The sequence below is a fragment of the Anguilla anguilla genome, chromosome 4 (assembly GCF_013347855.1).
Source record: "Anguilla anguilla isolate fAngAng1 chromosome 4, fAngAng1.pri, whole genome shotgun sequence".
Taxonomy (NCBI): domain Eukaryota; kingdom Metazoa; phylum Chordata; class Actinopteri; order Anguilliformes; family Anguillidae; genus Anguilla; species Anguilla anguilla.
In genome coordinates this window covers 8,673,896-8,698,954 of record NC_049204.1, presented here as the reverse complement: position 1 = coordinate 8,698,954, position 25,059 = coordinate 8,673,896, and the positions used below count along the sequence as shown (strand labels likewise).

Genomic DNA, 25,059 nt, shown 5'->3' with positions numbered 1-25,059 from the left:
CAGAAAGATACACCTTTATCACCTTTATCTATGGACAAGTTTACACTAAGCACTGACAAAAAATAACAGACAAGATGCTATACCTGGACTAACTATCACCAATCTGCAGGGTACTCCCAATCTAGGATCACTCTAATCACTCATATCCTTTTACTTTGTTCCTACAGCACTTTCATGTCGCACATGTACCTCCTGTGCCACTTTCATGTTGCATGTACCTCCGTCCAGCACTTATATTGCACTTGTATCATTATCTTGATGTTGTAGCTTGTTGTCATGCCTCCTAATTTGACTTAACCTTACTCTCTGACCTAGGCTATGCTTACTGTGTGAACTGGACTTCATGTCTACATGGCTATGAATAACTGTTACATAATGAGTACTGTGCCTTATCGGACCTGTGTTTTGTAGTTGTTCCAATGACCTTCGGTATGCACTTATTGTACGTTGCTTTGGATAAAAGCGTCTGCCAAATATACGTAATGTAATGTAAAACAACCGTGAGACAACTGACCATGATCAAATTTTTTCTTAAACTCTGCATTATTTGTTATTTGGGTTCATCAATGTAAACTGCTGCAAATTTCATTGTAAGTATTATTTAACTCTTATTGTGAAGGTAATGTAATTGTATTTTCAATTTCAACTTCCCATTACTTTAAAAAAAAAAAAAAAGTTACCACGAAAATCCTGTAACAATGTCTGTCGAATGTCTGTGGCCCTACTCTCTGAAAGTATGTGACAGTGTAGGTACATTGCTATCATTCCTTGTTTGTACTTAATTAGTGACAGTCATTTACAATAAAAGTAAAACCCCATTACTTAATTCTAGGAAATGATCTAACTACTCTAGTTGCTCAAGCTTGAGGCCTTTATGCTACCGCATACCAGCAACACCAATCGAGTAGCAAAATCAAATTGGGATGGCAGGTATGCCATCCCGCCCCGCCAAGTTACGCCTTGGCGGGGCGGCATGCCCCATGCCTATACAGCACCACTTTTCAGGGTTTCCTACAGAAATAACCACAATGACCACAGACTCTCAGCCCTTAAAAACATTCATTTCTGCACCTTCTGACCCCATTTCAACAGACAGATTTCACAAACAACTTCACACGTCCACACAGTAAAGACCAAAACCTAGCTAATTTAGCGTTTTTTCCTTCTTATTCTTTTTCCTGCCTGATTACATTATCTCAAAGGCTCCAGGCCCAAAATGAATATGTCTCCCCACTGGACATTTAGGTACATCAGCAAATAAAAACATTGGATACAATTATTGCCAATGCTACTGAATGTTTCCCAAGTTGTTTCAAGTAACTTGCCCCTGGGAGCTAAGATACCCAATATTGTTTCATGTAACTTGGCGCAATTTTGATAACAGTACTTTTAATGGCAGGCCTAGATGTTACATTTATACCGACTCTACCCTACTTTACACTCAACTTTGTTGTACTTGATTGTTAATGCTGTTGTCGCGTTTTTCATATAGTGCTTACATCCTGTTTAAAGCATAGCCTCCTGCATTTCCATGTTTTCCCTGTATAACGTCAGCCTCAGTTCTAATTTGGACGATTTATGATAGACATAGAATCAAAAACTCTCACGCACAGAAAACTTCACTAATTTAATGAAATATTTACGTGATAACGTTTCGGTCGGCAGCCATTCGTTAGGGTTTTTAACTACAAAAAATGAAGTCATGCAATAGAACGTAATAATTTTACAGAGCAAAACTTTCCGCATGATAAGTTGCAACATTATAATGTACTTTTCTGTACTGCACATTCGTAAGAATGATTTTGAATATCAGGATTTGGTGTCAGGAATTCGTGCAGATGTGTACCTGTTAGAAAACATATCCACTAATGTTCCTCCTACCTGATGACGTCGGAATCATATGGTTGCGAAGTTTCTCCTGCTGAGTCCCAACTTCTCGCCCGCCCGTACAGTGCAGTGCTGCTTTATGACCCAGAACAGGAGTACCATTGGCGAAACGATACACACATTCCGAGACTTCCTGTCTCATATCTTATGGAGAGAGGAGCATCGATTTCCCAACAGAAACTTTATCACTTCTAGTATGGGGGAAAAACATTTTCTAGCAGAAGAATGAAGATTTTTACGCAAACAGTGGGAACGCGACTTGGAATGAGAATCGTCCTTGTTTTCTTGCTAGCCCGGGGCTGTTGCGGTTTGCCGGATAAGAAAGGTGAGTGGAAAAAAAGACCGAATCGGTCTCGTCGCGCGCTGATTGCAGTGTTATTTTTAACGGGTTTTGTCCGGGGACAGATTGGTAGGGCCTATCACGTAAGATCCAGTGAGTCTGCTTGGTCACAAAAACTAAAGTGTCAGTGAAGATGCAGCGTGGGGCGTTGGTATGATGTATGCTTCCTGGTACGTAGTTATTACACTTTAGTCGAATTATAAAGCCTCCAGAACCGGCTGAAATCTTGTTTATTTTGCCAAGGTGACTCCGGTACTGTCGGGGGTTTTCTCAGCAACCAAATGCGTAGCTTATTTTGAATGTGACATTGATAGCCGAAACAACATGTTTATGAGGCAAAAGTATTACAAAAAGTTATGCACCGCAGAGATATACCAATGCTTATTCAAGGAATCACTGTCATTCACTAGCCTACACTTAATTTGACTTTACAGATTAGGTTACGTCTATAGGCTATTAGTCATGCAGCTGGGAGACATTTAATCTTAATAAAGGTGGGTATAACACTAGAGTTTTACGTCTGCTTCTTTGTTTTTCAGTAGGAACTCCATATTATAAAGGTCAGTTTTAATGATAAATCATCTGGTCTTACCCTTTATTCAGATGTAGGCCTAATGCTGAGTTATGATAGTAGTGCTACAGCTGCGTGCATAGACTACCTATGAAATGAGAAATTATTAATGTGCCCAATTGCATACATTATTGTATCTGGATTGTAAAATACAAATACCGACATACATTTACGCACCTGGTTTAAGGACTGTTCTAGCCGTACTTGTATCGATATTTTTATTTACACATTGTAGCTTACTCTGAAATGTAGCGGTTGCTTTAGCCTACAACTTCATTTGTGAAACATTACAGGTGTAACTACCGGCTGTGTGGATCGGAGAGAGAAGGTAGCTTTTTCAAGGTTTATCCATGAAGGATAGTAAGAGAGAACAGCAGAACATATCAGTTTACTGATACGATATACACGCCACATCGTCCCCGTGTTTAAGTTTAAGGTTTATTTCCAGAATAACAAATCTTTGAAACTTCTGAATTAATTCAATATGATTTGTAGTTATAGAAATAGTTAAGATCTGAATTGCATTTGGTTGCTTCAGAAAATAGGGTTAAGTTCCGTCTTATGAAATATATTTTTGCACCGCATATATCCTTATTAAATAAGGATCTTATATTATGAAAAAAAAAATGTGTTGGGCCATACAACAGCATATAAGCGAGGTGAATTACATCGTATATCAGTTTGCTACTGGCAAAAAGGGTAGGATAAAACATCCAACATTACGCTGAAGTGAGCAGCAGAACATGGTTTTGTTATTTATTTTCCACTGCTGTGTTTTAATAATTCCGCACGGCGTTCAGGGGGAGGAGTAGCCGTAGGTCGACCGAGATGTTATGAGGACTAAATGTGCCAAAAGAAAATAAATAATTAGATAAATAAATGTGTAATTATATAAATACATGAATAAATAAATGGGTAAATAATTAAATAGATACTGAATTTTATTTTGAAATAATTCGAATTCTTTTCACAACAACGTAATTATATTTTATTTCATAATTACATGCATTTCCGATTGGATTTTTTCATTTCATAATGACGCTTTTCAGAATGACTTTTTTCTGAATGTCGCTTTTATTTCGGAATGCAATTTTTCATTTCATGAAGAACTTCCATGTTCCACACTACTGTGCTCCGGAGTACCCACTCCAATGCTTGGGACAGCGCACCCTGGACCATGGAAGAACCGTAGCGTGGAAAAACAATTAATTGAGTGGCACGCACTTTGTGAGGACATCTGTCCCATAACCGTTAACCTTTGCCTTAAATATTGGGGAAATTCCGATGATAAAACGAGGCTCTAGGATTTTTCGCCTATCACGTGCCAGCGGAAGTAATGTTTTTTGTGCTTCTCTATACAAATAATGACGTCATAATCCTGCAACCTGAAAAAAACCTGAAACTTCAATGGATGTTTCATCCATCCATTATCTATACCTGCTTATCCTGGTCAGAGGCATGGGGGTGCTGGAGCCTATCCCAGCGTGCATTGGGCGAGCGGCACGAACACACCCTGGACAGGCGGCAATCTGTCACAGGGCACACACACCAGTCACTCACACATCTACGGACAATTTAGCGTCTTCAATTAGCCTACCTCCAATTAGCTTACATGCGTTTCTTCGTACTGTGAGAGGAAAACGGGGTACCTGGGGGAAGCCGATGCAGTCACGGGGAGAACATGCAAACTCCACACAGAAAGGCCCGTGCCGAGATTTGAACCCAGGACCTTCTTGCTGTGAGGTGATAGTGCTACCCACTGCATTTCCGTGCCGCCTCTCGATGGAGGTTTGCCGTATGGAAAGTGGGAAACTCATCCACACTATATATTATAGCAAGCTATTTTGAGAATATGAGGAATAATTTCACACATCAAAATGTCAAAATGATTTGTGAATCGTGATGGTTTTGCCTTCTAACCTCAATGCTTGTAATCTAACTAATTCTACAGCTCAGCTACTGCAAGGAGTGGAAATTTTGTTTCACAAACCGGAGGCTTGGCACCTGGACAATCGTGTGCGTCCTAGTATCCATTGCACGAGAGGCCAATCAGGAAATTATACGATTGGGCTCCAATCTCGCCCAATAAAAATAGCGGCATTCCCATCGTCCATTTATATACTGTCAATATGATAAACCTGAGGCCTGTCCCAGCATGCACTGGGCGAGAGGCAGGACTAGACCCTGCGCAAAATCCATTGCAGACTATATTAAAATAAAGTTGGGTTTGTTCTCTGAAAGGAAAAGTCTATCATTTTACCCACTGATTTGTAATACTGTATAACCTATCCGGTAAGATCCAGAAATAAAACTAGCTTGCTGTACACGCCATTTGACCAATGAGTTTGAGTTGTGGGAAGCTTTGGAGGATATATTCCAGCTGCTTACCCTGGAGCTGTTGGGAACTGTTTAATACTGTATGTATACAAAAGTCTAATGAAAACATTTGTTCAAAAAAGGGAATAGTACAATGGGGCACAGTACAGGAGCATAAATGCCTAATTAAATACTTGCAGATTAAACCAAGAAGGAGTGTTGGTTTACACAATATCCTGAACACAATCCATGGAAACAGACCTTACTAGAAAAGGTTTTGCATGTCCCAACGACATTTTCTGTGTGTTTTTTTTTCTTCTACAGAACAGGCTTAGGTAGCACTACAGCTGTTTCATTTATGAGATCGATGTCCTCCAACAGTGCATTGGGAAGGAAGGACGACGGCCTGTTACTGGAACAAGTTGCTTGCCCTCATTTTCATTCACAATGGAGTAAATGGAGGGGTTTCTTAAGATGAAAGCCTGTGAATTATGGTGACATAATATAATCTATCTTCGGTATTTACTATGTTTCTTTTAAAGATTAAACATGGTTAGATACACTACATGGCCAAAAGTATGTGGACTCTCAAATATCACAACCATATGTGCTTGTTGAACATCTCTTTCCAAAACCATGGGCATTAATATGGAGTTGGTCCCCCTTTGCTGCTATAACAGCCTCTACTCCTTGGGGAAGGTTCTCCACTAGACTTTGGAACATGACTGGGATTCCCTTCCATTCAGCCACAAGAGCATTAGTGACTTCGGGCGCTGATATAGGGAGATAAGGCCTGGCTCTCAGTCGGAGTCCCAATTCATCCCAAAGCTGTTTAATGGGGTTCAGGTCAGGGCTCTGTGCAGGCTAGTCTAGTTCTTCCACATGAAACTCAGCAAGCCGTTTCTTTATGGGGCTTCACTTTGTGCATGGGGGCATTGTCATGCTGGAACAGGAAAGGGCCTTCACTAACCTGTTGCCACGAAGTTGAAAGCATTGTGCTGTCATTGTATGGCATAGCATTAAGATTTCCCTTAACCATGAAAACAGCCCCAGGCCATTATTCCTCATCCACCACACCTTACAGTTTGCACTATGCATTCGGGCAGGTAGCGTTCGCCTGCCCTTCGCCAAAACCCAGATTTGTCTGTCAGGCTGCCAGATAGTGAAGCGTGATTCATCACACCAGAGAACACATTTCCATTTCCACTGCTCCAGAGTTCAATGGTGGTGTGCTTTCTACCACTCCAGCTTACTCCAGCATGGCATCGTGCATGGTGATTTTAGGCTCAGGCTGGTGTGCGGCTGCTCGGCCATGTAAAACCCGTTCCTTGAAGCTCCCAACGAACAGTTCTCGTGCCGACATTGCGTCCAGCGGCAGTCTGGAACTTGGTAGTGAGTGTCGTAACCGACGAGGACAGACTGTTTTTACGCGCTACGTGTGCTTCAGCGCTCAGCGGTCCCGTTCTGTGCGCTCGTGTGGCCTACCGCTTCACGGCTGAGCTGTTGTTGCTCCTAGACGTTTCCACATCACAATAACAGCGCTTACAGTTGACCGGGGCGTCTCTAGCAAGGCATAACTTTGACAAACCGACTTGTTGGAAAGGTGGCACCCTATGACAGTGCCACATTTAAAGTCACTGAGCTCTTCGGTACGATGAGTATCTTTGGCAGGGCGTTCCTGCAAAAGAGCATCCGTGTCAGTGACCCTACCCTGGGTAAATAAAGGTTAAATAAAAATAAAATAAAATCTTTGCTTTAGTACTGCAAAGTATTTTAGTGTGTGCACTGAACTAATATTGATAAAATTGCTTGCTGAAGCACCATATTGCATGACTGCACCATATAGCATATATACATATTCCTTGTTTATTGAGTCGTACTGTGTTCTACTGTGTGTTATGGAAGTTTCCCTTAATTTCCCCTAAATTTCCCCCTGGCCCCTTAGCCTCCGCAGATGTAAATAACTGAAATGTTTGCACAAAGGTCCTCCATGCTGTTCGTACTATTTGGACTGTGACCGGCTTTGAATTTGAGGTCAATATGTGCTCTGGGCTTCTGGTCACTTGTTTTTGGCATCCCGTATGAGCTCATCTGCTGAAGTCAGACCGCAAATCATAGCTCTGAACATGTGCGCTAGTGTCATAACAAGACAGCGCTATACGTGAGCTAAAAGACAGATTTCCTAAATCTCAGCGCAGTTAAATTAAACGACGCAGCGGGACGGAGTTGTAAACACGCCGAGAGAAGCAGCGTTTAAGAAATTCCCAGTAAAATGGTCAAGCAGCTCTGTGCGCAAATGCTGTCAGGAATGTGATAACTTCACATTCCCGAGCATTGAAACCGATTCTCGATCACGAGCGTTCAATCCCGTTTAACAGGTGATCGGTATTCTTGGGATTCCAGGCCTTTAGGTACCGTGGTCTCCTGGACCTACATGCGCTGCAGTTCGCTTGTGTCACTCTGGCATTCCTTTTTCAAGCACTTCTTTTATCTGGAGGAGGTCGAGCAGACATGAGCTGTGCGTGCTTTTTTCTTGATGCTGATACCTTATTAGTACAGATCCGAGACAAGCTAGACGGCTGAAAGCGCTAAGGCTGCCCTTGGCAACCCTTCCCTTCCTACTTTAACATGAAATTGTAACAGCGTTTAAGATACACACATTAAAATTCACAGAATTGTTCAGATTATTTTACTTTACGGTGCTTTTTACGTTGCGTTTAATTTTACTTTGCTTTTTGTACTTTCATAGTTTGCGGTTATGATTCTGTTCAGTTTTAATTTTTAGAGCATAGACATGGGCGTGTGCAGGTTTTGAAGGGTACACATTACATCATTCCCTGTAATATGTAATTAAATAAAAACATTTATTAAAGCTTGCTGGCCAAAATTGAAGGAAAGGGAAACATTATGCAATTACAAAGGCAGGAACTGTGCTCAGGAATTTACCCAACTAGAAATGAGGCTGTTTGTGTGAGGTGTTTCATGGCATAGCCTGTAGTGCACAGTCCACATGCTCATTGCGTGCTGCGGTGATGGTGCTTAAATTCAGCTGTGAGACCTTTGCGCATGTCTCCCTCTTTCTTGTTCCCCATTCGTTCTATCTCCATACACTGTGCTGTCTAATAAAGCTGAAATGGCCCTAAAAATATATACATTTTTAAAGAATTTAGGCTCTTCGCTTTTGTGTTTACTGTCTAATTCAGACATGTTCAGTGTTTCCCTGAGAACATCTTTAATACTGGCAAGTGGTGTGGGAGGGAATTCACTGTGATAATTAATTATAGAGTGCACAGCATACAAGTAGTCTCATCCCACACCAGCTCTTCTTTCCAGTGAAAACAAATGCAACAGAGGAGAATGGATAATGGAGGAAACATGCTCACCAAGCAAGGAGCACAAGCCATATGCACTTATACTGTCCATGCACAGGACCGCTACTGCATATCTTCTTGTGATATAGAAAGCACTGAACTGAATTTAGCATGCCCCAGACGAAGCTTATAATCTGAAGAGGGGTATTTTTCCCACGGCGCGCAGGAACTGGCACTGTGGGCTATGCATGCCAAATTGTGGTCACTCACTCACTCACGGACGACCTTTGAGGGACGTTTTGAGGGGCGCAGGTGGTGCCAACTAAAATGTGTCTGCGGAAGTGAGTTGCGCCGTGGGTCTGGACGCTTCCGTGTTCGTTATCAGTCACAACTGCTGGCGAAACACATTTTCATTGGCATGAACCTCTTACTTTGCGTTATCATACTGAGATAGTGTAAGCAAAGTATATATCCTCTGCATATAGGCCTCGAGATGAATTGAATTACATGTGCCCTTAAGTCAAAGTGTATTTGATTGAATCCCCTGAAAAACTAGTAGATTCCACAGCATTTGGTGCAACATTTTTATATGTTGAAAACCTGTTTTTCATCAGATAAGAAGCACTGTCCAGTGCTGGTATTTATCTGGAGTCAGAGCAAGTCAGAAACTGTCCTTGCATTCCTATTTCTTAAGCAATTGGTGCGGACATGTTTGCCTCTCAAGAGGTTGTCTTTTCTCCCAGCTTGCTTTGTCATGCTTAATTGTATTATCTGGAACTTCCAGTTTTTCCTGTGTTTGATATTTTTAATATGATTTATGTCGGTGTGGAAAAAAAAAAGCAACTGCAGGATTGTGCAGGCCTCAAAATCTCTGTCAACAAGTAATTCAGTCTCAGTGCTACTTTGATGTTTAAGTCTTGCAGGGTAGATTGGCCTTCACTTGGGGCAACACATTTAAACAGACAACATTTTGTTTAAATTTAACTTGATTCTGTGTCATTGTTTTTTTTTTTTTGGCTTAACATCAAATAGTGTCACCCATTTAGACCATAAAAGGTCTCGCTCGCCTTTTATTTGTTTTACTGAAGGTGATTATAAAGGGTCATTATAAAGGAATTTGGAAGTGTTCTACTGTAGCGCCTGGTGTGAGGTCACAGTACTCTTGGTCAGGCCCAGAGCTTCATTATCACACAGCATTGCACTCTGATAGAATAGTAAACAACAGAAGTCTGTCTTCTAATGCTACTTTATGCCAAACCCTTGTGGAAAGGCCAGCTCTTATTTCTTATTTCTACTTATGTATACAAATCACAAACAACTATGTTTGAGGCGAGATGTTTGCATTTGCTAAACGCCTCGAAAGACTGGAAATTATATTGATCAGCTGTAATGCTAGCATTTTTGATGTTTTCCATCAAAGTGTATCAGCAGAGCTTTGACAGCTGCTACAGCCCTGTATGTGTCTGCTGGACTTCAAACAACCAGTACTCACCATTGCGCAGATTGCTTATGAGTCAAACCTCAGAGAGCCTAATTCATTCTCTTAGTGTAGGCACTCTGCACAGTATAGTGGCAATATACTTACAGATTTTGCACTTTCATAAAGCATCCTTTTTTTCCCCAGCATGCCCATGTGTCCGATTTGGGACCGCATATCTTGCATCACTCTTTTAGCAGACATCTGCTAACTGTGTTGGCTCTAGAACAAGACACTGCCAAGGTATTTATGTACTGCACAGCAGGTATATGCAAGAGGGAAATGGTGTGGTTCATAAGGGTTACTTCCAAATATGCAAGTGCGAGAACAGGCTGTACAGCACCACTGAAGGGGTCACATAGTCTTTGTCCTTCTGCCTTTATCTTCAGGTTGCCCCTAAAATAGTGCCCAGTGGAAGAATCTGCGTGGAATAAGTTGGACAGGTTTTTATAGTTTTTTTCCATGAACACTGCGGTGGAAAGGAACATAACGATTCAGGATGTACAAATAAATTATCTTGAAATCCGCTGGAAAGTCATTACATGCACAACAAAGAGAAAAATGTTGCACCAGATTAGTCTTTTGCTGAATCTTTTGTGCAATTAAGGACACAAATCAGGATTTGCCAAAACAGAAAGTGCCCGCGGTGAGAGGGGATAACCAAATGGCTCAAAAAAACAAACAAACAAGAAAATAAAACCATGCAACTAATCAAGCATATAGCAAAATTTAACCACTATGATGACTAAAAAATACATCCACAAATTGTGATACTGTGAATGTTATTTCAATTTATTTCTACTACATATTGAGATCGTGAACCAGCATGGGCTGCTGTCAAAGATAGGTAGCCAGTCGACAGTCTCTCTGGACATTCATCCATACAACTGTTTCCCAGAACACTGGCTTGAGAATTCTGGGATTTACCAGATCATGTTCCGTCCGGATCTGACACAAATTAAGCTATGCCAAAAAACACATTTCATAACAGTGACCTTATGTGAACCATGCAACTGACCCCTGGAAAATGCGTCTTGGCCATTCAGATGCCACATACCTAATTTGTGAAAGACTTAGTCGAGTACAACAGTGCTATTTTATGAAACAGTGTGGAAATTCAGTTCCTTACCACAATCTAATTTAAGGCCTTGCAATGTTATTTAGGACAATTAAATTAGATGAGCAAATTGGTGCACGTATTTCTCCTTGCAATGATGTGCTACTCTTAAAGGAAAAGTGTTCCGAAAATAGTAGGTTTGGTCCACCAGAGTATGTAGGAGCGATGAAGACACCATTATGAACATCTTGCAGTTACTATTTCTTCACACGTCTGCATTCCTGATCTGGAATTCAGTAAGGTTGGGAAAACAATATTTTTGTTGTGTGATTATGCCAAGATGTAAAGCTAAAATACGGTTTTGGGCAACCTGACAGAGTAAGTTTTGAGCAATGTGACAGTTCACAGTGTTCTCTCAACGCATCTTTAATTTCACTTTCACATCCTTTCAGTTTGTAATTGCACCCGAATTCCTGCCAATTATTGCTGCCCTGCCCAGTTTGATCTCATCCACTCCTCAAGGTAATTTGCTGATCTACGCGACATGTTTTGAAACCCGTGCAGAGAACAAGGCGAACCAGTGTTTGTTGCACATGTTTGTTCCACGTGTTGGTTGCGTGTGCATGTGTCCATGTGTTAAATCCCTGTGGTATCATCCAGGGCACCTCAGAGAGTGATCCTGCTTTCTCTGAGACGTGGTAAAGGAAGGGGATTCCAGCAGCTGTGTTTGAATCGATTTCTTAGCTGCCAGAACCATGCATCAGTCAAAAGTATACTGAACAGCCGGCCTGTACGTAAGCACAAATTACGAATTTATCAGTGGCACTTTGTTTTGATTCACCGTAAAGTCCATAAGTAAGATGTCAAACAGTGATGCAGGTTGAATTCCTTGGCAGCACATAGTGAAATGTTGCCCATGATAATGGCAGAGTAAAGTGGAAAGTTAGTAATAATTTAGCATTCAAGCAGCCATCCTGTGGAATTACTTTGGAAGCGTTGACCAAGTCTCATTTGAAATCTTTGCCCAATAAATCTCACTTTTTACTTTGTTTTTTTTTCTCCCTCAATTTTAATGCGTGGTCATTCTGCAACCAATCCTGGATCTAGACTCCTGTGATTGACTCGTCTTTTTCATAAGATTTTATGCACATGGCCCAATTATGTGCTCGTGGTCAAGAGGTTAATATCAGACGCAGAAATCGTATTAATGCAGGATTCTGCATTTTTTACACAGATAAGAGGAGCCAAAATGGAGGGGAAAAAATACACTGCGCTCTATAATTGCATATTGATATTGGTCTGACATTTGTGTCGTTTATTGATCATGATATTTACACAGCTGTTGCTCAGTATCAATGTCATTTGGCTGACAAAGCTAACGGCGAACAGAGAGTGAGCTGTGCGTACACAAGTTGGGAGAGCTTGAGCCCCCCGATTCAGCAGACCTGGGTCTAAGGCCCTGTCCACACGTATACGGATTTTTCTGAAAACGTAGTTTGTTCCCTCCGTTTTGGCCTCCCGTCCACACGAAAACGGCGTTTTAGGTCACTGAAAACGAAGCTTTTTGAAAACGCCTTCCAAGGTGGAGATTTTTCAAAACTCCGGTTTCTCTGTCTTCGTGTGGACAAGAAAAACGGAGCTTTATGAAAACGCTGACGTCATGACATCAACTCGCGCATCAGTTACCATGACAATTGGTGTATTGCGCATGCGGCAATCGTTTTAGCATTCTCTTTTGGACGGAGATATTTTTTTAAACGCCAGTCGTGTGGATAGGATTTTTTTTTAACGGAGGGGGAAAAAACTATGTTTTCAGAAAAATCCGTATACGTGTGGACAGGGCCTAAAACTAACCCTTTAATGTGAACAAACCATTTAAGAAATGCATGTGGACTACGGTTATCCTTATCTGAAATTTTACAGAATGATCCAGGTTTATGGTTTAACACTGCTGCATTGCTATATAAATAAATGTAAATAAAAATTTTAAAAACATGCCGGTGTCCCAATTCAAACTCTCGCAGGCTGGCACCATCAGAAACCCAAAACAAATCCCCTTGAAAAGCACTTTATCTACTCACAGAAATAGATAAAACTTTATCTACTCACTTCATCTACTCAAGAAATTACCACAGATTATTTCATTACATTACAGGCATTTAGCAGATGCTCTTATCCAGAGCGACTTACATAGCATTTTTTTACATATCATCCATTTATACAGCTGGATATATACTGAAGCAATTTCGGTTAGTAAGTACCTTGCTCAAGGGTACAACGGCAGTGTCCTACCCGGGAATCGAACCTGCGACCTTTCGGTTACAAGCCCAATTCCTTACCCACTGTGCTACACTCCGTCCTACATTGAATAATTTAAACAATATGTTTTCAGTAGAATGGGCATATTGGTTGAGTTTGACATAGTCACAGGTTATTGTATAACAAAAGTGAACTAACCATGTTGAGATGAGTTTGCTTATTGAATGATATATAAAGCAGACGCACTAAGAAATTCAGAAGCACTCTCTGATGTTTAACAAGTGACTCATACGTACGGGCCCTGTGTGTGAATGTATTTTTTTTCACGAAGGACAAGTTGTCCACTAGGTTTAGAGGGGCAGAGGAAAACTTGGGGGCGGCATTACCTCTCACACACACCCCCCACCCCACCCCCCACCCCTCCCCCCCTAAATCCGGCCCTGTCTGCAACACTGATTGCAGCCTCCATTGCCAATTCAGAAGAGAGCAGACAAGTGTGTCCCTCCAAAGCACATCAGTCTTCGCTTCCTATTATTCCTCAGTTCACAAGTTGCGCTTGACCAGACAGAAGTCAGAACCCAACTTCATGAACCCAACTACGAACTTATGGGTGCTTGATTGGCTAGCAGGGAGATGCTGGTGTGTGATGAGTTCCTGTCATCCCTGTCATCCATCCTAACTGAAGCCCTCTTATCACCTGGGCGATGCGACAGACATCACCCTGCTGCCCTAGCCCAGTCCAGATTTAACATAGGACTGTGGGGCCCAACCACGCACTAGGAAAAGTATACCAGTAGACATTTGTAAGTCACTTGGACGTCCTGCACGCACTTTTATCCAATCCTTACCTTTTCCCATCTGGCGGGATGGATATTTTGATGTGAACGACTGCAAACACAACACAGTACATTCCCTTGACCTGAGCATGATGCAGTGATACTTTTTTCATGGTCACAGAGACAGCTCATTCAAAAACGACTGTGGAGCCATTTATGTTTGATTTCACTTCTGTTTGCTTTGACTGTTCCTTAACATTTACGTCAAAAAGTGACCTTCGCATCATTTTTATTTTGTTGGAGAGTGCCGGGGGCGGGTGGGCGGGGGGGGGGGGGGGGGGGGGGGGGTCGGGGGATGTGTGGGGGAGTGGGCAGGGGTAGGCTTCGGACTTTGATGCTTTTTTCTCAGAAATCAAGGGCAAAATGCTTCCCAGCAGTCCACCCCAGTTTTATTTAATATTAGTGCAGTGAGCAGTAAGCATAACTGACCTTAAATTTCTGGCCACAATTAAAGGTCCTGGAAAAGACCCCAGAGTGATATTGGAGTGCAGTGGTTTCGGGACAGATCAAAACCTGGCCAAGACAAAGAGGAGCGTTTACAAGACAAAGTTAACATTATTGACAATCTTTCAACATTTAAGAATCAATTATGCCATGAAGCTGTGTCCTGGGCTTCTGTGTTAAAAATCGCACTAAACATTAGCCTTTAATGCAGGTATATATTTAATGCTGAACAGTTTCCACAGTTTCACAGTTCTTTGCACAGTAGAAGCCAATGTGATGCAAGCTGACTTGACTGCTTGGCGTTGTTTCCATCATGTCATAGTTTTGTCCATCCTTGTATCAAACCACTCAGAAAATACATGGCAGGGGGTGAGAGTGATCCCAATTTTGGGAGTGATGGCTGTTTTTTTATTTAAACGTTAGTTCAAAGTGTGTCTCTTAAATTGGCGTGTGGCTTTTATGGTTCTATTTTTAATATTATATTGTATATTTACTGGCAAATGCCATACCATGGACCCCTTACAATTTACAGTGTCATTATATTAAATATCCATTCAAGCCTTAGTGCAGCTGAAATATTTTCTATGTTGAATTCTCTTAATTTAGTATACTCATAATTTGGATAATGAAAGAACAGGCACACGTGGAATTCACAGGCAAGTACTGTATGATGTACAAGTATTCATCAGGTGCTTTTATATCATGCTGCATAAAGCAATTTACGCAATAAGAGCATACACAATAAGAAAATAAAACAATAAAGGTAAACAGAATAAAACAGTATTGCAGGTAAATAAATTTTATAGCATGTTTAAAATCAAGTTTATACCCTGTCCCCTATTATATCAAGGATACACAGACAATTGTGAATTACCTGCTGAATGCACTTAGGGTAGGCTTACATATTACGGTTTCACTGTGATGATTGTTGCCTCTCTGATGGAAAGGTTATCTTTATCACTGCATTGTTTGTTTCTTAGAGCCCTCTAAAGTGATTTTTTTGTCCAAGAATGAACACTAATTGAGGAATGAAGAATACATCCATTCATGTCATAAATATAGGTAATGTTCATTTATGAATCAATAGTTTAAGACTAATATCAATATTAAGCAGTCAACAGCAAATTGTTTCTCTGTGGTACGTATGCTCATACTTGGATATCTGACTTACTATTATGTAATGATTGTATCCATAGTGTCAATGCAAAAAGTTTTTGGGAATGGTAGGTGTTGTAAGGTAAAACGTGGCTCACAGTCAAGGTAGGTGGTAGGAAGGCCCAGGAGGCAGGATTTCAGTAGAACAGATTTTTTTTTTTTTCCAGCCACTGGTGCTATAATGATGCAATATTTACAGTGAAATAAAGACTTTGGCTAAACAAAATAATAAATATTTACAAAGTGTCCAGACTGGACTTAGTCTATTTCCATGTAACTCGCTGACAGCAGTAACTCACCGCCGTTATATAGACCGAACCCCCTCGCTGTCCTGCACAGATTGGCTTTTATACTCTTCAGCCTCCCGCCAAAGTGGAGGGACAAACCACATTCAAATTCCCACAAGGCAATTAGTTAAACAAGCAAACTTTACACCCCTCCTCGCTAAACACAATAGGTGCGCTCACTCCTTTAACAATGCTCGTGCCCTTGCGCCCCGTTTCGCGAGTGGGAGACCAGATGCGGAGATTAATCGACAGGCGGAGTTCAGCGTGAGTAATGAGTGAAAAGCAGCTCACATTTAAACCTCGTCTGTACAATTATCTCAGCTGATCCATGCCTTGCGAATTAATTGTGCACTTATTAATTCGCATATCCATGCAACAGTTATGAGAGAAAAGATCTACCGTGAATTATGAGAGTTCGTGAAAGTTTATTTTTAAGGTGGGAAATTGTCCGCGAGTGAAAAATGCGGAAGTGGCGGGTTTGAGCGCTTAGATGTTTAAAGGCGCGCTCATGATAATGTGCGCTTCAGCACAAAAACGCGCTTGGGATGATATGCGCAGGCATCATTATCACCGTAGGATTTAAATTGTGCTCAGATAAAGAAGACATTTTTTAAAAATAATTTTAAAAAAAAAAAACTGAAAACTTCACCAAATAACTCTTGTTTGTACCTTTTGTTCTGTCTAAGTGTGTATCACCTCACTGCTGAACAGAACTGTGTGTTCTGCACACAAGGTCACGGTGAAAGCATCCTTCTCTAACACTTCTGCAAATTATTTTGGAATTAAGTCAAGTATGTCAGTTCTATATGGAGTGCAGTGTCCTGTATGTTGTCCTGAAAAGTTCATGGTTTTTGGATAAGCCTTTTATCATTTTTCTTCTCAAACTTCTGTAGAAAAACAATGTACATTGTAATTACAGTATTTGTGAGAAATTGCATATAGGTAATATAGTTAATTAATTGTACTGAAGGAAAGAAATGCACAATAGTGCAATGATGAGTCCAGTATTGTACAGAACAGTATACAAACCATGATATTGCCCTAATAAACACTGGCACATACAGTTAGTTATTTTTTGCAATCTCAGCCTGCCTGCTGTTAGCAATGATATACAGTAAGTGGCACAAATGTGAAGAAAAGTTAAAATTTTACTAAATTTATGTGCATAGCATAGAATCGTAGAACTTTTCCACTATAATATTTATTGTGGGGGTGGGTGGTGAATTATATCCATTTTATTTGTAAACAGCAATGGATCCATGTTTTTTTCGCCTATGTGGATTTTTGTAGCTCTCTTGGTTTTATGCCTGTATCAGGGTAAACACGTGGGTCATGCTTTTTTTTACAGCTGGCCATCTGTGTATACCATGCACATCTGTAGAGGGCAACAACCTGCAGCCAGTCACTGAATAAACACTGAAGAAGGTTTGTTTGCCTACACGGAAACTGATGGTACACAGAGGTGGCTAAGATATCAAAGATGACATTTGAGAAAGAGGGGAGCAACAAGCTTTATGTTATTTTCTGCTGTAACATAGCTAGCTAATTAGGTGTCACTTCAGATGTCCGTTGTTGCTGCTAGTCTGACCTGCGCTGGATATGTTTCTTGCTAAGGTCAGAAGAGTCATAACATTATAGTATATCTCAGCATTATAATATGTCTCAAAATAACTGCGCTCTGCATTTTTGCATTCTAAGCAGGACATACTTCTAGTGCACATACAACTATATTAGTAACATTATAGTACATCTCAACATTATAGTATGTATCAAAATAACGGAGCTCTGTGTTCTTGCATTCTAAGTAGGACATACTTTTAGTGCACATACAACTATATTAGTAACATCATAGTACATCTCAACATTATAGTATGTATCAAAATAACGGAGCTCTGCGTTCTAAGCAGGACATACTTTTAGTGCACATACAACTATATTAGTAACATCATAGTACATCTCAACATTATAGTATGTATCAAAATAACAGTAGAAGAAGGGAACAGTAGAAGATATATGTTACTGAGTACCTCTGAAGCTTTTGGTGGTCAGAAAGTTTCAGAGTTGGCAGCAGCTTCTTGCCAGCTGCCGTTACTAATGGTTGCTACAAAGTCATTGGACTGGGTAGCAACCATTAGTAACGGTTTGGGTGAAAGGAGCAGTTCACCCCCAAAACCCTTCCAAGTAACCATGAATGTAATGAATGTAATGTAACCACAGGAAGGGTTTTTGGGTGAACTGCTCCTTTAAACATAAGGATTATCTATGCTTCAGTACTTCATCACGTTACATTACAGGAATTTAGCAGACGCTTTTATCCAGAGAAACTTACACAACATTTTTCACAGCATTTGTATTGTGGCCATTTATACAGCTGGATGTATACTGAGGCAATGCAGGTTAGGTACCTTGCTCAAGGGTACAATGACTGCACTTGGACCGGTACTTCTCTCTAGGGGTTTCGTCATACTTGTTCCTGGTTATGGTTATACACTTTGTTGTACGTCGCTCTGGATAAGAGCGTCTGCCAAATGCCTGTAATGTAATGTAATGTAATGTAATGACAGTGTCCAACCTGGGAATTGAACCTGTGACCTTTAGGTCGCAAGACCTACTCCTTTCCCGTCGTACTACACTGCCGGCCTTCTTCTTGGGTCTGCGCTGTCTGTGCTGAAAAGGAAATTGAACCTCTGTCATTTTCAGGCCCCTCCGTCCTTTCCGCCACTGCCAGACCACCCAGCTCCAAAGCTACAGGTTTCAAACACGCATTTGTTAAGAATCGGCCTTTCAAAACACAGTCGGCTGAGCCGTGCATTAGCGAGCCTCGTACCGTAAACAGGAGACGGTCTCCCTGACTGTGTCCAGCAATCGTACAGTCTCCTATTCTCAGTGGCTCTTTTCCCCGAAGAATGGTGTCCATATCCTCTGTGAAGGGGGGGGGGGGGGGGGTGGGGGGGGGTTGGGGGCAGTTAAAATATGGGTGGGGAACGTTTGCTGGGCTTTATATGGCCTTTGTTTGCAGTGGATTATCAGAAGCGTTCTGATGAAAGATACCATTGCACGCTCCTCAATGCTCTTCCAGTCATGAATGCCATGAATTATTCTTTCTCTGATCCAGCCGCTAAATCTGGATTCTGCACTTTGTGTGGGCAGTTAATTTTTCGATTAGGAGTCTTTTGTGATATTTGTCTGTTTGGAGCCAATCAAAAGAGAATTTGAACTTTGCCTGTCTGGTTGTGTCTGGTGAAAAGCTGCAGGAATGTGCCAGCTAGTCAGGGAATTTGGCAGCCCGGCTGTTTCGTGCTGCAGGATCAATGCGACGCATTTCTTTTCTGGTGAAAATGACAATGAAGAGCTACGGTGAGTCATTGGTGATGAATGGACGGGTGGTTGACCCCTTATTGCCCCCAAACATATTTGGGTTACCCCAGTTACCCTAGTTCACTGCCCCTCATCCTCTGAAGGGCTGTTTCTGGGACGACTCGCCTATGTAGCATGTACCCATTACATTCCACACCAAGCTGCATACAGAAGGGATGGCCTGCGTAATATGGAAAAAACAAAATCCACTGCTCCACAGTCCAATGACAGTGTGCTTTACACCACTCCAGCCAATGATTGGCATTGTGCATGGTGATCTTAAGCTTGTGTACAGCTGCTCGGGCGTGTGAACCCATTTCATTGAAGCTCTTGACGAACAGATCTTGTGATGACGTCGTTTCCAGAGCCTGTTTATAACTCTGTTGTGAGCGATCGAGAACAGTTGATTTTTATGCACTACACACTTCACTCGGCGGCGCTGTTCTGTGAGTTGGTGTGGTCTACCGCTTTGTGGATGAGCTGTTTTACTCCTATACGTTTCCACTTCGTAATAACAGCACTTACAATTGGCTGCGGCATAATTTTATATTTTCCATAATTGCATTTGTGGCACTTTATTTCTCCCTAAACTATGATTATAATCTAATGGTAATTGTCTTAAATAGTAGCCTACACGTTTCTTATTTTATTTAAGTCATTTTACTAATCTCTGTGATACTCACATCTAGAGTTATAATGCCGTAAATAGAACACCCCCCTAAATGGGTGAGAATTGGTTACATTAACAAGCAGGTGTACCTAATGAAGTGGCCACTGCTGTGTATGTACTTCCATACGTCTGTTTCAGATGACAATGCATGACATATGGGTTGTTCAGTGAATTTTCCAGCTTGTTTATGACAGCTCACTGGTCTGTTGAAAACGTTTTTTGTAAAAACACATGGCAGATGACATGCCCAGCTTTTGTTGTTTTTGTGTTTTTTTCAGTCACAAGCCTTACACACTTCATTAGATCAATCTTCCCAGTTATTGAGTGCATTATTTCTAATTTTATTATCATAGTAATGTAATGTTATAGTCCCTGCTGGCCACTCAAGGGACGATATGTCCCCATGTAACAGAAATCTCAGCGTTAAGTGTTGTGGATTGTTGTTTGCATATTTTCAGTGTAACATCTTGTTGCTAGTCATTCATATGATGAATGGCTCTCATTTGATACAGGAGCCAGTCTGATTAACACTGCACAGTGCCATATATAGAAATGCTGTGTTTTTTTCCGTTGTCTGTATTTTGTGAATTGTGAAAGCCTGTATTTTGGGGATAATGTAATGTTCAGGCCTGTCCTCCAACCTCTTGAAGATATGGAGCTGAGAGAGCATAAAGGACAGGGCCTTTCTGTGTGGAGTTTGCATGATTTCCCAGGGGCCTGTGTGGGTTTCCTCTGGGTAGTCCAGTTTCCTCCCGCAATCGGAAGGCATGCAGGTTAGGCTACTTGAGGGGACGTTCACTGGGCGTTGCTGCAAAAGAGCATGCATGCGCAGTTAACCTACCCTGTATAAATAAAGGTTAATAAATGAGATCCTTTGGGTAACTGCTTTGTTTTTATGATGGCAAGGTACACATGGATACATAATTTGTACATTAACAGTCCCTGGTCAGATAACCCTCCTCTCTCTGAACACAGAAGCCTATTTTGGCCCGGTAATTTTCTCACCGTGAGGAGCATCAGGCTCCATGAACACTCAGATTTGCAGGAGGGGAACGGTCAAGCGATGCCCCACCGCACAATGAATAAAACAGATGAAAGGGCCATAGATTTAGTTTCCTTCTTTTGTGCCTTCCTTCCGAGGCTTTTCTGGCACTGCGGCAAATCCAAATGCTGGAAGGAATGGAAATGAAAAATTTCACATTCTCATTTCAGAACTTTAAATATACGATGTGTACGTCTGGAATTTCATTATGCATGCTTGCAAGCAATCGTTCTATAATGAATCCCATATTAACTCTGAACTGCACACTCCACACAGTGCAAAAAACATTAATAGTATTTTACATTACAGGCATTTATGCAGCTGGATTTATTCTAAAGCAATGCAGGTTAAGTACCTTGCTCAAGGGTACAACAGCAATGTCCTACCCCAGAATTTTCGGTTACGAGCCCAGTTCCTTAAGCTGGCAGTGTAATTAGTAAGAAGAAAGAACTTCAGGATTGAGAACCACCGGCAAACATGTCCACAAACACTGTTGTCGGTATACTCAGTGAGAACGCCACACTGTTTAAAATCACTCTACGCCACTGGGGCGTGAATAATTACAAGGCAGCTCTTAACCGGGGCTGGAATCTCGCCCAGACCTCCGTCTCGCAGCTACGCCATGGATGTATACAGAGAAGGGCTGCGCGAGATCACAACACAAAACAAAAAGTTTAAAGTGTTTAAAGTGGCTTTAGTTTATCTAGCTGTGGAAAAGAAGAAAAAAAAGGCAAAGGAGATGGTACGTTCGCCCTCTAAATCAGAGTAGGACGGAGAATGCAGAGTTTTGTCTGTACATTCGGCAAATGCGGAGTTTAGACGAGGGTGTCCACTTTCTCTTATTTTCGAATGTGTGCTAGGCGTTTTGATGACTTGCTGAAACGAGTAGCACTATACTTTGCTGGCACCATTCATCAAACATGCGGGAACTCACAGAATTCCCATCTCTAAAGAAGAGAGATTGGCGTTAACTCTCCATACATTAGCATGTGAAGTCTGCCCTCTGAACTCTCAATCCTGACGTAACCAACCATGTGATATTTGGACCAATAGCTGAGAGGGGGAGGTCGGACAACAAGAAAGAAGTTTTACAAAAGTTCTCCCTGGAGGCCGTCGCACACTGCACCATACGAACACACAACACCGCGTCTTTTTGTTCTGCAGTTGTCGTCATTGCTTTGTTTTGCTCAAAAAGTTCTACTTCTTACAAAGTATACTGCCTACTTTACCCACAGTGCTACACTGTCGTATCTCTGCGAAAAGCATCACAGCCAATGAAGGCCTTGGTATTTCAAAGGGCTGATCTGAATATGATGAAGGGTGCTGTGTACGGGAACTCTCTGGTGGGAGGTCTGGCTTGTCTCCTGTGGAGGCTGCCCAAGTTAAATACACACTGCTCAGGGCCGAATCCACAGCTGGCATTCCAGCACAGGGGTCCACGGCCAACTCTCCAAGTAAACACACTGAGGTACATGTGAGTGGGGACAAGTGCCTCTCTTCTTACACTGACTTATTGAGAAGAAGCTGCTTTTTTTGCAGCTTTACCTTTTCTATTTTTTCATCTTCATGTTGTCCTTTTCCTCGGTATCCCAACTGAGTATTAAAATTCAAAAGATTCCAGTGAGCTGGCAACTGAACAGGACGGAGCAACTTGGGTCCTTGAACAGTTTAGATTAACAGGCTGTTTTAATATGTAGTAAAGCCAGGATATAAATTAGTTAATCAAAAGAGGTCAAATAGCACCCAGACCGGCCCTCAAGAACAGTTTCCTCTATACTCTGTATAGTTTTAATTTCCTCAATGTTGTGTAACTCCCCCTTGGTTTTAGCTATGTGCGGCCCACCTAAAGCAACAACATTAATCCTTGTAAATGCAGGCCCAGGCCCTATATATGTCACCTTTGGTGATTTGCACTGTGTTGGCATCAGGAGGTTCCAACCAGATTCCAACATCATTTCAGAGCATTATTTCAACATCTGGACACAGCTGTGCTACCTCTTCTTCTCCAGCCCATCTAGCTTTTTTCTCTGCACATGGCCTACATTCCCCCCCCCATCAACATCTGGGTTAGTGTGTTAGCTTTCGTCACAGTCCCTGAGTCTGCATGAGGCACTTCCTGAAACTGGAGAGCCCTTGTTTCCTTTATCCATTCTCCAGACATGACTTGCTCCCCCCCCACCTCCCACACTCCTCCACACTCACTCCCACAGACGAATGCCCAGAGGGTTATGTGGGTCACCGCAAGAAAGCAGATTGCATTTGTCTTGAAACACAATTTCATCCGTGTAACTGTACTCCACAAAAGGCGCAATGGAAAGGAAAGAATTACTCAACGGTAGCGCTGCTCGCTGTAGCATTCCCTGCCTGCAGTTTGCTTTGACGTCCAACAGTAATTTATCTTATGTTCTTGAGGCGTACAAAATAACTGCGGACATGTTGCACTTATGATTCTGCCTGTAAGAAACAGACAACGTATAGACATTTTAGTAAAGGCATTAAATAATTTATGGACATGAATGGACTTATCTTCACATACCATGAAACATTATAAGCAGCAGGACGATACAAATCTTGATTCTTGATTCCTAGATTTTCTTTCTTTAGTGGCCAGCCTGCTAGTGAATAATGTTACCTTAAGATAAGATAGACTTTACTGTCCCGAAGGAAATTTGTTTCAGACACATCTGGTGCTTGCTGTACGAAGACAGTATACATAACACACAATAGGGCAGCACAATTGCACATTGCTCATTATACGTACATTTAAGACGGGTAATACATACAGCACATACATACATTATATACATAATACACAGATTGCACAACACAGCTGACCTCCTAGCTCCTAACCTTACCTCCTAGGCTACTGTTCAGAGCTTTAATAGACAGGGGAACAAAGGAGTGCTTATACCTATTCAGTTTGCATTGGGGGATCCTGAATTGTCTGCCTGAGGGGGAGGAGCTGGTATTCAGGGTTCAGCACATGGGCGGGACCTGAAATGATCTTCTCTGCAGGCCAAGCAGCAACGGCCAGCCCCTCTGTTTATATTCAGTGGGAGTGGCTCCCTGTTACTGGCTTTGTGTGACACCCACCCATTGGCCGTCTGTTAGTGTATTTAATAAAGCAGGAACCTGGAGCACGCGCAGTAGTTACGTCTCTGCGCTCGCTACAGGTAAAGGTAGAGTGGTGTAATTAACCCTTTAAGAAAATTAATTGAAATGGCTAATAATTGTCGAAATGCTCACTTTTGAAACCCAACTCCGTTACTGTGCCGGAAACATTTTGGAAAGAACTGAGCAGGTCTTGCGCTGCAAATTTCTGACGTTCTTCATGCTACAGGCATCTGTGGCACGTCTTCACTGTCGCTCTGATGTCCGACCCCAGTGAACGAATGCTATGGAAAATGCATGGGGGGGGGGGGGGCAACGGAATCAGTGGGTATTGTGGAAAGTAAATGGGGGTGACTGAGCACTGCGGTGGCCATGGGGGCCTACTCGTGAATCGCTATTGCCTTGCACCTTTCCTTATTTTGTTTCCATGTGTGGCATGTTCCTTGGGTTTGAGTGTGTGAGTTCGCATGTGCACATTCCCTACTTTGTGACTTCACCGCTTTTAAAAGCATTAAGGGCATTGGTTCCCCCAGCTGCAGACCGTCAGTCTTCAGCACAGCAGGCTAATGTTATCTCTTGCAGTGCACAGCAGCCACAGTCTGAAACTTGCAGCAGACCTAAGCCCCATTATACACGGGGAACAAATTGGATAATCCTGGCTTTTTCAGGATGTAAGCAATTAAAATGAAACATTATATCCAGTGTTTTTTCCAAACAATACAGAGCATGGCATTAGCTTTATTTCATTGCACAACATTTTGTGGTATGTCTGTTCCCTGCACAGATATTGATGATATCTGCAGCTGTTGCAGAAGAAGAAAATGTTTTTTTTGTTCTTTTTGTAAATGTGCTTTGTGATTAGTGAGTGGTGAGAGGGTCATATACACGTCATTCAATGAAATTTAGAAGTGCCTGCTGAAATTTATAAATGCCTGTGCT

General features: G+C 41.7%; 1 protein-coding gene and 1 long non-coding RNA gene across 3 annotated transcripts in view; one reads left to right on the top strand and one right to left on the bottom strand.

The window, feature by feature from the left end:
- The first annotated feature begins 1,916 nt into the window (after positions 1-1,916).
- Positions 1,917-25,059, top strand: part of LOC118225251 (epidermal growth factor receptor-like) — a 47,591-nt gene continuing 24,448 nt past the window's right edge. The window contains exon 1 of one of the 2 annotated variants that reach the window (XM_035413400.1): positions 1,917-2,212. In XM_035413400.1, coding sequence (XP_035269291.1) covers positions 2,113-2,212 — 100 coding nt within the window. In that variant the 5' untranslated portion in view covers positions 1,917-2,112. Of the gene's footprint in view, positions 2,213-16,051; positions 16,205-25,059 lie in introns of those variants that run through there. The other variant, XM_035413401.1, reaches the window with a different exon arrangement.
- On the bottom strand, positions 10,124-15,863 carry LOC118225255. Its single transcript, XR_004764792.1, has 3 exons — positions 15,752-15,863; positions 14,484-14,567; positions 10,124-10,323 (listed from the first exon to the last, which is right to left on the bottom strand). It is a non-coding gene; the product is annotated as an uncharacterized LOC118225255 (long non-coding RNA).